The following is a 15,587-nucleotide window of genomic DNA, read 5'->3' as shown; positions in this document are numbered from 1 at the left end:
TGAAGATGACAAGGCACATATTGCTCAGCCTGAATTAATCTTCACCTTGAAAATACAGATTCTACTAATTGTGTTATTACTGCTGACTTCAAGAAAAAAGGTATGATTGGTAATTTCATTACGCTGTTCCTGGAACAGATATTCTTTGAGGCTACTTAGGTGATTAAATTCTAATTATGAGCAATATTTGTAAACCAGAGGGCAAAACTTATGAACATTAAAATGGAATCAATGGAAATGCTGTACTGAAAGAAGTACTGAATTGCATTTATTTATGTAAAACCCAAAGTATTTTAGGATAATTTTAAGATTACGTAAGAAACACATTAGGATTAAAACTAATGACATTAATTTAAGCAGTGTTGTTTTTTTCAGCTGGACATTGAGATCAAAACTTCTTTAGAATCCTTTAGCACAACAGTAATCGGCAAATGTTTTTGTGAGCATTTCAGGCAGAGAAAGTGAATCTAGAAAGCTACTCAACTTAGCTGAATCACGTTAGAAGAGGAATTTCTGTGCTCCTTCAAATTCAGTTGTCTTATGACTAAAACTTAAACAACAAAAAGTTTGCATGCAAGGTGGCAAACAAGCAACAAACTGTATGCTTTTTTTTTCCTGATCTTGAGGTATAACTAAGGATGTTTCATTTTATTCTTTTTTTTTTTTTTTTTTTTTTTAAAAAAAAAAAAAGGAATTCTCTCCTGGAAACAAGATCAAAACAAAGTGAACGTACAAAAACATCATACAATTGCTCTGCAGATAGAAATCTCTCAAGGGCAGGCTGTCATAACAACCTTGTCTAGCCTTGAGGGGATCTTGACCCAGCATACTAGGGCAGGTCTGCATCTGGAACAGTCATCCTAGTGATTGCACTTCACAGGGAAGCGATGTCAGAACAGGGAAGAACAGTGAAAACAACGAGCTTGAGTGGGTTAGCTGTAGGTCTGCTCTTCTATCCAGAAAAGCAGTCTTCTGACAAACAGAGAACCTGCTGGGACATTGAAAGAGTTTTCCATAGTTGCTGGGGAGTGTTTTTTACTCCTTCAGCTGCAGAGACATTAACATAATTTGCAACAGACTGAAATGAATGTCATGTCATCTCCAAAATTGTGCTAGCCTTTACTTTTAGGCTCCTCTGTTTTGCTGGGCAATAAGAGAAGCGTTACACATTTCATTTGATGGAATCACAAGCTCTGTCTTCTTCAGAGAATGCCAGTCTCTGGGAAGACCAGGCTTTAGCACCGTTCTCTTGTCAGGACCTAAGCTGTTGAGTCTTCATAGGGAGAGCTCAGAGTCAGATATTCTCAGGTGGACTCTGAATCACAGCCCTCCTTCCTCCCTAGTGCTGACACAGAGATACTGCACTTCAAGAGCATCAGTACACGTGGAACAGAGGGAGCTGCCCCCATGCATCACCACGCAATGAGCGCCCTGGCACCAGAGTCGCTCCTACGAGCCTGGGCAGGCCCCTCTGCACACGTAGGAGAGCCTCCCTGGGGCACGGTAAAGTAGAACTGGGGTGCACACAGTCCTTTAATGCTGTTCTATATGTAGATCATATGTAACAAGACTTCTCCACTGTGCCACAGAGATGCAGCTAATGTGGTGTCAGATAAATCCTCATGCAGATTAATTGTTTGATTACAGATTTTAAGGATACTGCCCCCGGCATTATTTTACAGATTTCAACATAGAAGTGACAAAATCTCAGAGAAAAGCATTCCCCCTGCTCAGCTATTTCTTCAGATTGGTAGGCACCTACATTACTTAAGTTTCATCTGCATTTGACATCAACTAAGTCTAGAAGAAAGCTTTTTTTTTTTTCCTTATTTTTCTAAAGAGCTGTTGAAAGATACAAAAGAAGTCATTACTTTCTATAAGTTCCTAATATTCCAGTAAATGAAAATAGATGAATGATTTCTACAAGTGTCTTATTAGAATATCAACACATGCTCTTGATTTCTTAGTGAAACGTTGATTAACTTAAATGGATAAGCAGAAAGGGAGCAGACACATAAATGAAAGGAAACAAAGAAAGGGAAAAAAAGTTAGAAGTCATTAAAAATTTGAAGAGCTGAATTGTTCAGACAGTTCCAGAAATAAATTCCTCCCTCTCTCAGGAGAAAGCAGAGTTAGGCAAGAGAAGCCATTATACTATACAGAAAACTAAACAGAACACCCCTTTCAGGCTGTAAAAGGGGAAAACAAAATAAGCAATTGAACTACCACACAGCTACCTCACCAGCTCGAGGGAAGGAGTTTAGTTGGGAAGAAGGCAGGCACTTTTATCACTCTGTAGGGTTTGAACACCTGCTGGTAAAATGCATGTAATCCATCTGCACTACAGCCTGCACCTGTGGAACCAGCAGGAGACCCGCACTGGCAATGAGATGTGTAACCCTTTTTCTACCAGTCTGAACGAGATCTTAGTTTTAAGGCTTCATCACCGCTGGTGGTGCCTGCTCCCGCTTAATGCAGGCCTCTGCAGGCGATCCTAATAGGAGAACATTATTAGTTAACTGGAGTGACTTTAAAGGACTTTGAAACAGCTGGATTGGGGATTACTGTTAGCATCTTTAAAACCAGAATTGGTACTATTTACAGAAATGCTAACGATGAGAAAATGTATGAAATTTCCCCTCTATGTAATGTTTATTGAAAGAATTATGTGTTCTTTCAGGGAATCTTTTCAGAATAAACATAGCTTTTTTCTCAGTAGGCTTTCTTGGTGAGGAAGCCCTGTGAATGTTAAGAATCATAGTAATAGACCATTCATCATCTTAAACACATTGCAGTTCTCGCCACTATAATCAGTAGGGGCTTTTAATAGGAGTGTAATGTCAGCGTATGTTGGCCCCTTGTTTCTATGCCTCAATTCTTATAATATTTGCCTCTTTTTCAGTTTCATGAAAATTGGTAGCGTTTTTGTTTCAAAATGTTCATCAGCTCACTGAGGACAGATAACCGTAAAGAATCTAACGATACTTCAGGCGTTTCTATTTTTATTTACAATGGTTTTATTCAGGATAAATTCACTGATACTAGGGAAGTTGATCCTGATTTGAACTGCTGAAAGAAGGAAACAATCACAGCTCCATGCATCCAGCAAAAAGACAGAAAGGGAGCTGTAACTTAGAGCTACCAGTAGAGAATAACATAAAGAGGTAAACTGCAGGATCCATGCAGCTAATTGCGGTGTGAGATTAAGAAACAAAAAAGAAAATATTATCTTCAGTTTGCCTCATGCTAATTTTGGCACAATGTAAAATATGCAGCTCACAGTGCTTGGAAATGAGAACAATCAGTCACCCCAAAGGATACTCATTCACTTCCAGAGCTCAAGCATTTGAGAATCATTGGATGATGATTTTTGATACAAATCCTTTGACTAAAAGTATAATCCTGGAATTTCATAAGGGGTTTGTTTGGCCTGGCCTAGAGCAGAACAGGTATCACATTTCCCAGCTAAATGAATGCATATAGGCTTTTCCTGGTGCACATCTGTGAGCTTTTGACGAGACACAACAAAGGTGGTACTGAATGTATGAAAACCTGATGAGTTGGGCTCAGCAGGTGCAATTCCATGGAGCAGGAATGGTTTCGTGGCTGGTGAAGTGCAAGAATATTCTAACCTCTGAAAACCTCAGTGATAAAAAAAGGGGATATGCAGAAGTTAACACAAATTTGAGAAGACAAACTCTTCCAGAGCAGTTGCTCTCCTTTTGCAAGATCTGGCATTAGCCAGCAACCTTCAAGGGGGCTGGGTGTGCTTTGTACACGCTGCTGAACATCGCTGGCTGCAGCGGTTCTGGGCTGCTTAAGGTTTCTCTCCTGCTTTCTCCAGGAAGAACAGAGCCTGGAGAAGTCCCAGCTCTCCCTTCTTCTCTCATTTAAGAAAATCATCAGATCTGTGGCATGTTAATGGGTTCCAAGGACAAAGAGACATGCATAAAGTATCCTCAAAACTTTCACTCATTAAATGCCTGTTGCTGAGTAAAATATAAAACAAAAAGAATAGAAAACAGGAAAAGGAAAAATTAAGAAAGAAGTAATTTCAAAACATTCTTGGTGATTTCAAGAACAGTCTGTTCCTAATAACCCTTTGTCACCCAGGCTGCACATTTTTCCTCTTAGAGGTACAGTTAGAATTATATTCAAAGATGTCTTGTGGAATAACTGATGGTAAAAGTTAGCTTTTTATTAAAGTTCCTCATTTCAGAAACGAAGTGAATTTCTGTTTCCCTGGAGACCAGGATACGTAGAAGGCAGACTTTTCTCTGTTTCCCTTTCCTATATTGGACCACTACGGAGCAGTTTATGTGTTTTACCTTTTTCCTCTGTAGGATTAGTATCCATTACTGAATACACATTTTCATAAGATTTGTGTAATGGTGTCGCTGTGGTTGGCAGTCTGCTGATACTCCTGTTTTGAAGTGCAGTTGTTCGCTGAGGGGACAAATGTCTTTCCCTGTGTGTTACTGCGCTGGTGTTGAATAGTGGTATTAGACACGTGTGCCCAGAACAGAAAGGGAGCCCTGTTCTCAGGTTTTACAGACAGAAAATGAATACAATTCTGCTGCAGAAATAATGGAGAGCTGGATGTTTGAACCGCCAAGACACTTGCTCTGCAGGTAAGAGCAAACACTGTTGTCTGAGAGGGAGCAGAAGGACTACATTTGGCTTTTGTGGCACTAATTTTGCTCCATCATGAATAATGTGCACAGGCAACTATGATCCAGCATTCTCTGCTCATGAATAGGGAAACTGATCCGAGACAGTGAGCATCTGATCCTTCCCTCCATTCCTTTTGGTACAGAGGAGGAGACAACAATAGAGCACTGTCTGAATTATTCAGGAGTACAAGGAGAGTTGGAGTTCTAAACAAATTGAATTTATTTTCAGTGGTGTTAAAATACTGAAAATGGAAAGCATTATGGAACCCCATTTATCCTAAATATTTGTGAACTAAACATGGATCTCACTCTTCTTCCCATTGAGGTGAACAGCAGTGGCAGTGGTGCTCAAAGGCAGGACCACCACTACACGACTCAGGCCGTGTAACGAGCACCCTGTCAATGTCGGCAAGTGGCGCTTTCCTTCCATGAATTCTCCAAAGTCAATGTTCACGTGTCTCTCATTTCCCAAACACAGTCTCTGTTTCATCATTCAGATGTCCTGAGCTATGATTTAAGATCAGGAGCAAAAATGTTGTTTCTGAAACTGGGACGTGACGAGCGATTTAGACAAAACATTACCAGCCACAGCCAAATGCCATTGCTAGTGGCCCAGATTCTCTGCCATGTTGTGAAGGCTGTAGGAACTTTTCTAAGCTCTTTTTCTCTTACCTGCTTTATGATCTTGAATGGGCACAGTTCAAATGATGCCAGCATGGCCCAACAGTCTCTGAATACCAGGCTGGGTATTTGGAACAAGAATATGCTCTCCCAAACCAAAGCAGAGGGCAAAGTTCCAATGAATGTGCACATGAGCAGAGCTGCCCGATTCACATCACAATAAACCTCACCCCGTTTTCTGTTCAAGATAACTTTCTCCCTGACAATTTCAGTATTATCATTTAGTTAAAAACAGGGCTTAGGATTTGGACCTGGGCATCCGCTACAGGCAGAGCCCCAATGAGAAGCCAGTGGCCCTTCTGGCGGAGCAGTGAGCAGCTCCTGGCAGCAGTCAGTGCTGCGCCTGCTGTTTTGCTGTGAATAGAGAAAAACCTCCATAATTCTGGGTGGTGTTACCCGTCTGCTGCTTGTTCCTTTAAAAAACACCACTAACATCCTGATTTTCTTGGCTATGCAATGGGTGGGCCTCGTGAACAGGCAGATCTCATTGTGAGGATGAAAACTAGATGGTAATTTTCTTGGGTTTCCCAGTGTTTGTTGGGACATATATGCGTGCCTGTGGCTGGGTTCCTAGAAAGCAGGAGTCAGCAAGAGGACCTGATTTTAAGTAGCCCGTATTCCTATACAGAGCTTTGAGCAGCACTAATTCACCTGTGCTCTGAACAGCACCGAAACCAACCTTAACAAACAATAAAACCAATTAAAAAAAATCCTTGCTGCACCTTCTTTGGTTTCTTAGGTAAAGAAATTGAGAAATCTGGTGGAAGGAAACTTTCCCCCAGAATTTGAACAACCAACTCTGTATTTACCACTCTTTCATCCTACAGTAGTAAATCCTGCAAACTTCTCAGAAAAAGTCTGTGATTCTGGGCTGTGGTTTGATTGTCCAAGCCTTAGTGGAGAAAGAGAGAAGTGACGACTGGCTGGCAGACAGACTGAGGCCATTGCACGGCAGTCTTCAGGCTTTTCCTACAGAATGTAACAGAAAGAGAAAAGAGGGAGTGAAAGCTGATGGCTCAGACATCTGCAATATATTGAAAAACAAAATGATCCCTAGACAAAGCAAAAATTGCCATCTGGTATTGAGGTGTTCCATCTCTTTATTTGAGAGCTATTCTTTCTGATTTCTCAAATAAATATAATTTAAGAACTATTCTCTGCCTTTGGAAAACTGTTCTTAAATTACACCCTTCAGTTGTAATCCTCTTACACCTTCCAGGCTCTGCAAATAATGACTAACTCTTAGCAAATCTCCTATAAAGAGTGCATTAACTAACCTATCCATTTCAAAGCATGCCGCAGAAGAAAACAGCACACATGTTAAATTAAGAGTTGCAAAGCATCGCCTCCGAAATTCTGGAAGTACTGCTGTGATAACAGACACCATGTAATGGCCAAAGAGCTGCCACTTGGCTGGACATATCTGATGTGTTTTGTGACCACCAGGAATTGTTTCTGAGCAGCGTGTTGAATTGGATGTTCCAGGAGACATTTCTGTCCAACAGCCCATGAAGGCATGGCATCACGAGCGTGTTACGGCTCCATGTCCTGCAAAGCCTGTGAAAGCTTGAGAAAAAAAGTGTTTTCCTGAGAAGCTCTGCAGCAGCCGAGCTGTATCGCGACAGAAGGGCAGGAGATGTCCAGAGCTGGTGATCTGGAGGTGCTGGTTCTGTAGGCAGCGCGGCTCGCCCATCACATAGCGCTGCTCGGAACAAAACTGCAGCAAGAGGCTGGGCCAGAGCTCGTCCTCCTCGTGCACAGGGCTTCGTGCGGCAGGACAGAACAGCTGCACGCTGCGGTGTGTGTGTGCTGCCAAACGCTTTGTGGCGGTGCGAGCGGGCCACGCATCCCTCCTGGTTGCTCGTGTGTTCCTAAGCGTGACAGAGGTCCTCGGAGTCGCTGCTGGGGGAGCACAGCCCCTGAGTGCCTGCCTCTTGTAGGACCGGGGCGAGTCGGTGAGGCTGAGCAGTGACAGCGAGGGCCGGTGGGTGAGGGCTGGGCAGGGAGCGGCGGCTGCGGGCTGCGGGCTGCGGGCTGTGCGCTACGGCCGGGGCCGGGAGCGGGGCCGGGGGATGCGCGGGGAGCGGGGCCGGTCCCCGCGGCCGCCGGGGGCGCTGCGCCCCGTCCGTGCCCGCCCCGTCCCGTCCCGCCCCGCCGCCGCCCCCGCCCCCCGGCCCCGCTCCGCCCGGCGCGGCCCCGCTGCCGCCTCCCTCCGCCGCGCTGCGGCAGCGCCGCGGGCAGGAGCAGCGGGCGCGGCGCGGGGGGCGGCGGCGGCGCCGGGCGCTGCCATGCGGGGGGGAGGCGGCGGAGGGGCGCGGGGCGCCTGAGGGCGGCGGGGGGCTCGTCCCGGCCGCGGGAGCCGGCGGGGCCCGGCGCCTGGGGCATGCCCGGCGGCTCGCCCCGATGTTTCACTGGGGCAAGTGGAAGAAGAGGATGGGAGCGAGCGCCTCGTCCTCCAAGAGACCCGTGTTCGACGAGAGGGAGGACGGTGAGTGCGCACCTGTTGAGCCCCGCGGGGGACGGGGGGGGATCGGGGGGCAGCGAGCCGTGCCGAGCCGTGCCGTGCTGTGCAGAGCCGAGCCGTGCTGTGCCTTGCTGAACCGAGCCGTGCTGTGCCGTGCCGAGCCGTGCCGAGCCGCGCGGGGGCACCGGCGGAGCGCCAGGCCGGGTGCCGCCGGCCGCGCAAGTTGTGCGAAGTGCCCCCGTCCCGTACCGGGCTCCCCAGGCGCCGTGCGGCTCCGTACGGGGCGGCCGAGCCGGGAGAGGCGCCAGGCAGGCGGCGGGGAGCCCGCTCCCCTGGGTGCCCCCGGTGCTCCCCGGGGGGGTGGCGGGGGCACGGCCCCGCCGGGAGCTGGGTGCTGGGAGCCGGGCGTCGTGTCCGGGCTGGGCGACCCCCGCTGCCCCCCGCACGGCTGGGTGCTGGTTAGGGTAATGCACGCTGCGTTCCCGACCCTCGCGTCTCCGGGCTGTTACTAAAGCAGGGAGCTGCCAGTTCGTGCACCGAGCTGCACAGGGAGCGCCGAACAAAATCCCCCTTGGGAGGAGCACCGCAGAGTCCTTTGAACCCCTCTGTGCCCACCGGCCGTGGGACTGCCAGGCTGCACCTGGCCGCGTGTGCCCGGTGAAAAACCTCATCTGGATGCAGCGTGCACGGGAACAGCAAGCACTCCGCGGGGAAGCGCTGAAATTGGAGGTTTGCTGCGTGATCTGGAAGGCACCGCGTTTTGAACCGAGCCTGTGTACGGCCAGCGTGGAGATGCTGACCGCTGCAGCTGCGTGGGCATCGGCAAAACCCCGGTGCCATCTAGTAAGGTGTGCTTCAGCAGCGCTTCAGCAGTAGCGGAGACTTCCTAGGACGTTACTTTCTGAGTATCGCCTGCCCTTTTGTCACGGCTGGCTGGTGTGTGCTGGGAGCAGGCGGTGTTGTGCTGGCGAGCTCCTATTTACTGGCACAGCAGGGTTGCTATGGAGATCCCTTAAGACATTCCGATAACTTCCTTAAATAAAGCAGCCAGTTAGTGCTTTCGCCTTGTGTGTGACAGCATGCGGGAGAATTACTAGTGCTGGCAATTTCAAGTAAAATAATAATGATAAAAAATTAAAAATAGATTAGCACGTGAAATTTTACCCGTAGGCTCCCAGCGAGGCATGCACGAGCCTGGCTGCCTAAATGCAGTGGTTAATCCCTTTTGGTTATGAAAGGCTGAATGTAAATGAAGGCTAACATTTATTCTAACGTGTACGAACGTGAGGTCCAGAACTTGCCCTCAGAGAGCGCTAGCTACAGATGCGACATTTCTAAGGCAGCGAACCCGCAGCGTCGTGTTGCCTGATGTCCCTAGGACGGGTTTCAAGACTTACATGACCAAGGCTTTTGGCCAAGTAGACGTGGTCGAACCAGGGTGCAGTGGGGTTTCGTGGGCTGGGCAGTAATGAGTAATGAGTTTGTCCTCAGCTTCAGCAACACCACCTTCTCTGCAGCCTGGGCTGCTCCCTGCTGCTGGATCTGACCTTGATAAACCGACGGGCCTGCTGCTGTATTTCTGCCTTGCTGAACGCCAGCTGTGACCGCAGCCGTCTGGTGAGCCCGTGGTGGGTTGTGGCAGTGAGCACTCTGAGGCTGTGACTGAAGGAAAACTTCATCTTCCTGCGCCTTTCATGCAGGTCTCTTGGCCCCCTCCAGGTTTTTCAGCACCGTGCTCCGTTCATCCCAGAACAGACCCCGCTGTTTTCGCGGGGATCAAACCACCTCCAAGCGTGGTGTCGGTGTAACCCGTGCTCAGCCCTCGCTGCTTCTGAGGGGTGTGCAGCCCCACGCGGCCACCCTGCTCCCACCTCCTGTCCCACCGTGGCTGCTGTGCCCCGTCCTGCCCCACTCCGGCTGGCTGCTGCTAGCCCTGTGCCCAGGTACGGGTTGGGGTGGCCACCGCCAGCCCCCAGCGCGGCTCATCAGAGCTGTCCTGGAAGCAGGGCCTTGGCACCTCTCGCTGCCACTCGTGTTCTTGGTGTGGTGCTTGGCTGCAGCACGTGCGTTTTGCTGTTCCGTGGTGGCTGATAAAATCTTTGAAATGTTTCTGAGTGTTTCAGAGTCGGGGTTCAAGTAATTGGGAAGCTGACCCTGACAGGGGAGTGTTGGTGTGTTTTGTTTGCTTCCAGAAAGCAGTGGTACCTGCAGAGAACGGTCCTGTCCCCTTTGTGAATGTCAACTCAGGAGCTTTTGTTTACACAGACAGCTTTGCACGTGCAGAAGCTGCTAAAACTGCATCGGCTGGGGTGTGTGCGCCAGCCTGGCCGTCCAGAGAGGCTTGGCAGCAGCGGTGCCTTTTTGACAGCAAGCGTTTGACGAGGTAGGTTGTGCCTGGATTCTGAACAGAGAATGTTAATGAGTGTAAAAGGAAAAACAGGTAAGGAAAAAAGAAGTAAGAGCTGGAAAAAGCCTACAAGGTTGAAGACTCTCAAAGCTGTCGTGTGCTGGCATTACGGTGGCCTCAGTAAACTGAAGTCAATTGTAGCAGGCTTGGGGATTTATGGTCTGTGCGCAGGTCATTATCGCCACATGTTGTTGCACATCAGGAAACACTGGTCCTTGTCCGTAAGGGCTTTTTAGGGTTTCTTTATACCCTTAAGAACCTTCTGAAAGCTTACTAGCTGGTCAGGGAACGTGGGCAGTTAAGATTTTCTGCTTTGGGAAAAGCCCAAACAAATGTTTTGTTTGTTTGTTTTTGTATGTTTGTTTGTTTGCTTTACCAAGTGGGGAACAAAATGTCACTGTGAAACCAACAGGAATGTTTCAACCTTTCTGTTTTAGAAAACATTCAGCAGATGTGCTCAGACTGGGAAAGGCAAAAGCTGAGGGAGAGGAAACACAAGGAGCACTCGGAGGTAGTGCTGCCCACAGCTCTGCGAGGGGCACAGCGTGCCCCTATCTACATATCTACGGGCTGCGTTTTGGTCGTGGCTCCTCCAGAGTCCAAGTGGCTTCCTAAAAAAGCATGTATAAATGTGAACGGCAGCATGTAAAACCATCTGGCACCACCCGCCGAGCTGCTCTTCTCTCGCTTCTGAGGAGGTGCCTGGTCCCAGGGCCTTCTGCCTGGGTGGTGACACTGCAGGTTCCCAGCAGATTTACGGGGCTGTAATGTGGCAGCCTAATTAGTGTTTGTCTTGATTAGCGTTTTGTCTCAGTCAGCGTATGCCGATCCCTTGTCTGTCTCTCTCCCAAAGTGCTGAGGACTTGACGCACCGTCCAGCCTCCTGTCTTCAATCTTGCCTGCTTGATAGAGCTGCTCTTGGTGCAGGGTCCCAGCTGTACAGCTCCCGCAGCCGAGCAGTCTGACTCCAAGCTGTGCGTGCCATAGGGCTGCTCGCTGCTTTAGGTGGTGTGTCCGTGAGTGTTTGGGGTTTCCCTAACAAAAACAGTCTGTGCTCAGAATGCTTTGGCTCGGGTGCTGGTGGGAGCCAGCCCTGACCTGGGATTTGGGGTGAGCAGGCAGAAGCAGGGAGGTGATGTGATGTGTACTTCCATTGCAGCGTGTGGCTGGCACTGCCAGGGCAGCTCACCCAGGACGGAGGGAGCTGCTGTGCTGCAGGGCCCCTGGGCACCCCAGTAGCATTTTCAGGGGGCTGGGGGTGCCCAGCACTGTGCTGGTGGCGAGCCTCTTGTCACAGGGCCACCCGTCAGAGCCTGCTGTGTGCTGCGAGCTGTCTTCATGGGGGAGCAGAAACCTGCTCAGTGTTTTGAAGGCACGTTCCCAGCCGTTCCCTAAGCTGAAGCTGGAGTACTTCAGCTTTAGGGATGTGCTGGGCCCAGAGGGCTCGTTGCATCTGGGCGGTGTGTGGGGGATGGCCCTGGCTCTCTCCCTGGTAGTCCTCCAGAAATGTGCAGGAGTTTGAAGGGCCCTGCAGCAGCTGCCGGCACGGCTCCCATCCCCATGGAAACAGGCGAGAAGTTGCAAAACCTGGGGTAGCGTGCTTAAAATAATCTCCATTTTAATTTCAAACAATGTGTTGGCAGGCCGTAGGACTGCACGCGCACCAGAACACAGATCCCTCCTGCCTCGTCGTGGTGATCTGGAGCCAGACCTCGGGCGATGCGCCCTGGAGCCGCACAGGGTATGGAGGGGCCGTGAGGCGTGCGGGGCCTCGCCTGCCCTCACCCGGCACCATCCTGGAGCCTCCCCTCCCTCCTCTGCGGCTCCGTGCTGCTGCTGCTGCGAGGCTCGGGACAGAGGGGCGCTCCCTCACGCTCTCCTTTCATTTTGGCTCAAATTGTTTCAAAGGCGTGAGTTGGGCTGTGTCAGGCTGTGTTGTTGTTCTCCTTTTGCATCATGTTTTCTGATCCTGTGGGAGCGAGACGTCCAGCCTGGTCTGCAGGGCTCAGCGTTACTTTTAAGGTTGAGATTCTCTCCCCCACAATCATTTATTTGGGGAGCAGGGACCTTAAGAGCGATGAGGGCACGGTGTGGGACTGACTCTGCAGGATGGGGGGACGGGAGCAAAGCTTGATTTACTCTGGGCCTTTCCTTGTGTGCAGTGGGAGCCTGTACTTTGTGCCTGAGGCCCCATGTCCCCGTGCACGCTGCTGCCTTGTGCCATGCGGGCTTCTGGAGCACGGGGCCCCCCAGACCCGTCCCCAAGAGGCCAGGAGCCGCTGCTGTGCCCTGTGCCCAGTGTCCGTAGGGCAGCAGGACTGTGGGCTCTGAGCAACTGGGCACTGCCCCTTGGGTCGGGGAGCCCTGGGCCCAGTGGGGTGAATGTAAAATCCCATTTCTGTAGGGTCAAGTACAGATCTGCTAAGCCTCTATGCTCTCTGAATTGCTTATTACATTTTTTTCTAAAGTGGAGGCAAAGGAACTATCCTGTGGGGGCAACCAGGGACCGGTGCCTCCAGGCCTGCGTAGGTTACAGATCCCAACATCCCCAACAGGCTGCAGAGCAAACCTTTTGTTGTCGCCTGGCTCTCGTGTGGCTGTGGGTTGGGAGCACAGATGCCTTTGCCTGTTATTTAAAAACAAGGGGAAAAAAGCATTTATGCATCAAAGTGGTAGCTAAGTAAGTATCTGGGGGGAGGAGGGAGTGAAAATTGCCAGGAGGTGTCAGAAAAGCTGTGTTTAGTATTGCCACTTGTTGTTGTTGTTCTTATTTTGTTTGAAATCTTTCTTCTCCCAGATCTGTGGCTTTTTTTGTGTGTAGTTTACCCAGAGACAAGTTCTTGCTGCAGCCCGACCTCCCAATAAAAGCAGGCGCTCTGTTCCCCCTTGTGATTTAAACCTTTTAGTTACCATTTCTAACCAGAGCTGGGTCAGTGGCGGGCTGGGGTGCTGCCGAGGGAGCGCAGCCAGCGGTGGGCTCGGTGCTGTGCAGCCTCCTGGGGTCGATTGGGCTCACTTCTAACACACCTCTATCGGGTGTCCGTGCTTAAAGCCCATCGGACCCGTTTGTCCCCTGACTCATTAGCAGGGTCTGGCAGGGCTGGGCACGAGGTGGAGCAGACGGCGGTGCAGGGCAGGCAGCAATGTCGGCGCTGCCTCAGCTCCCGTGGGGACAGGCAGGAGAGGCGCGCGGTGTCGCGTTGGGCGAGGCGTGATTGCCGTCTCTGCAAGTTGCCATGAGGTCTTGAGGTCACTGCATCGGTTTGTTGTGCAGAGAGTGCTGCAAAAACCTGCCGTTCTTGCTGGTTTTCTGCTGAGGGAGCTCTGCGTGTGAAGTTTTTGTGTCATGTAACACAGAAATGGTTCAAGTCCAGCGAGCTTAGCAATTGCAGACCGTGAACATGTGTAGTTACCTGCCCAGCAGCTGGATTATTGGTTCCTTCTCCTTCAGAAATAATGAATAATGCCCCTCTCATTTTACTATCCACGTTGAGGACCACAGCCCCTTCATCAGCACTGAAAGTAACCTGGAGAAATACTGTTCTGGTCTGCACGCTGCGAAATTGCACTTACATAAAACTGTCACGGTTGCTTACTTGAAGTCATGCTTTACCTCTCTGTGTTGGCTTCTATATTTTTGTTTAAATCTTCTAATTTGCAACTGTTTAAAAATTTAAACCCTCTTTCAAAGAGGTGATGCAATATGCATGGAGGCTGGAGATGTTTTCTGCACTTCATTAGGTACTTTGTTCCTTCAAATCTTTTTTTTTTTTTTTTCAGGTTTACTTGTCCATTTTCTGTTTTACAGTTTTACCATTAGCAATTTAGACAAAGCCTTCATTTCTCGATCTGTCTTACACAACCGCATTGCTTGTCCTGGTCCAGCGCCGGGTGGTACAGGGCTGTGGCATCGTTTGCCTTCCTCTGTGTCTGTCCCCCACCAAGCTTTCTGTCTCACAAAGCTCTCATGACATCGAAAAGATGTCAGCTGGTAAAAGCACTCACTCAAGTTGCAGATTTTCATACTTGATTTAGCAGAGGTCCAGCACACACAGCAGACTTGGACAAGGCTGCTGTGGGCTTCGCGTCTCTGCATTTGAATGTTTCAGCATTCACACAGCCATTTCGTCCTGCGAGTGGGACGGAGACACCCTTTGACCAGGACCAACTGTGACAGATGCTTGCAGTGTCGATACTCTCAGGTGAAGGGTTCCCAAGCAGCGTTTGAGCAGAGCTTGCATCACTGGGACCCTGCAGGTGCTGTCCCCGAGGGAACTGACCTGGGCAGCGTGCCCAGTGCGAGAGCCTCCCGGATCTCTGCACCGGGGGGCTGCCGAGAGGCCCAGAGATAGAAGCTGGCAGGGCAGAGGAGGCTGGGGGGACTCACGGCCTCTTCCCCACTGCCTGCAGGGTCACGGAGCTGAAGCCAGGCCACCTGAGGGTGGGGAGGGAGGGGCTGGAGCTTGTGCACGGCTCCTGTTGGGGAGCGCTCGGCCAGGCTGCTCCAGCGAGGCTCCGGGAGGCACACAGCCCTACAGCAGCCCTTTGCCTGCAGTAAGGTCATGCAGGATGTCACCCTCTGGCTGATCGCTGCTGCTCGGGGCGAAGCTGTGACCGTGGCATCTCCCTGGCGTTAGCGGCTGTGTGGTGTTGCTGCACAGCCCCTGTGTGCCTGAGCTTGGGGGTCCCCTGGCTGAGTTCGGGCTGATGCGGTGATGTGCCCATCAGTGACACTGAGCACCCTGCTAAATCCTGCTCCATCCCCATGGTGTTGTCACTGTGCACTGCAGGATCCTGCTGTTGTCACGCCCTGTCACACGTAGGATCATCCCAGGCATCTTCTGGAAAAAGGGAGAAAGATTATGCAAGGCCTTGAGGGGCAAACGAGTTTACGGGAAGTCCTAAGGGAGGAGTGGAGGTGAAAACAAACCCTGACGGCAGCTGAGGCCGCCTGAAGTAAGGGAAAATTAACAAAGCTGACTGCGATTCAGGGGGTGCTTGACGGATGGGGAGGGAAAAGGGCAGATCAAGAAAAAGTAATCAGAAATAGAGTTCAGGTAAAATGTTAGATCAGATTAATATTTCATCCGTTCTCTAAAGGCCACAGTCGCTACAATCCATTTAAAGCAGTCTTCTGTGAATTTCGAGTGGTGTGTAAGAGCATGTTGTTAGGGGTTTAAACACCTTATTGATCACGTTCCTGCTATGTAATGATCGCCTTTCCCGTTCTGCTAGCGTTTCCCCTGAGGCCTGCAGCCGCATCTTCCCGGGGTATGAATGCAATCAGATGGGGCCGGTCAGGAGCCGCAGCGCACGGCTGCAGGTGGCTTTGGGACACCCGTGCTGGCAGCTCTCAGACAGG

The 15,587-nt window shown here is 50.3% G+C and overlaps 1 protein-coding gene across 1 annotated transcript in view; it reads left to right on the top strand.

Annotated features, from left to right (window-relative positions):
* The first annotated feature begins 7,693 nt into the window (after positions 1-7,693).
* Positions 7,694-15,587, top strand: part of STK32C (serine/threonine kinase 32C) — a 78,892-nt gene continuing 70,998 nt past the window's right edge. Inside the window, exon 1 of the mRNA XM_032191007.1 lies at positions 7,694-7,842. Coding sequence (XP_032046898.1) covers positions 7,758-7,842 — 85 coding nt within the window. The 5' untranslated portion in view covers positions 7,694-7,757. The remainder of the gene's footprint in view (positions 7,843-15,587) is intronic.

This window comes from Aythya fuligula, chromosome 7 (assembly GCF_009819795.1).
Source record: "Aythya fuligula isolate bAytFul2 chromosome 7, bAytFul2.pri, whole genome shotgun sequence".
Classification (NCBI taxonomy): domain Eukaryota; kingdom Metazoa; phylum Chordata; class Aves; order Anseriformes; family Anatidae; genus Aythya; species Aythya fuligula.
This window is presented reverse-complemented; position numbering and strand designations above follow the sequence as displayed.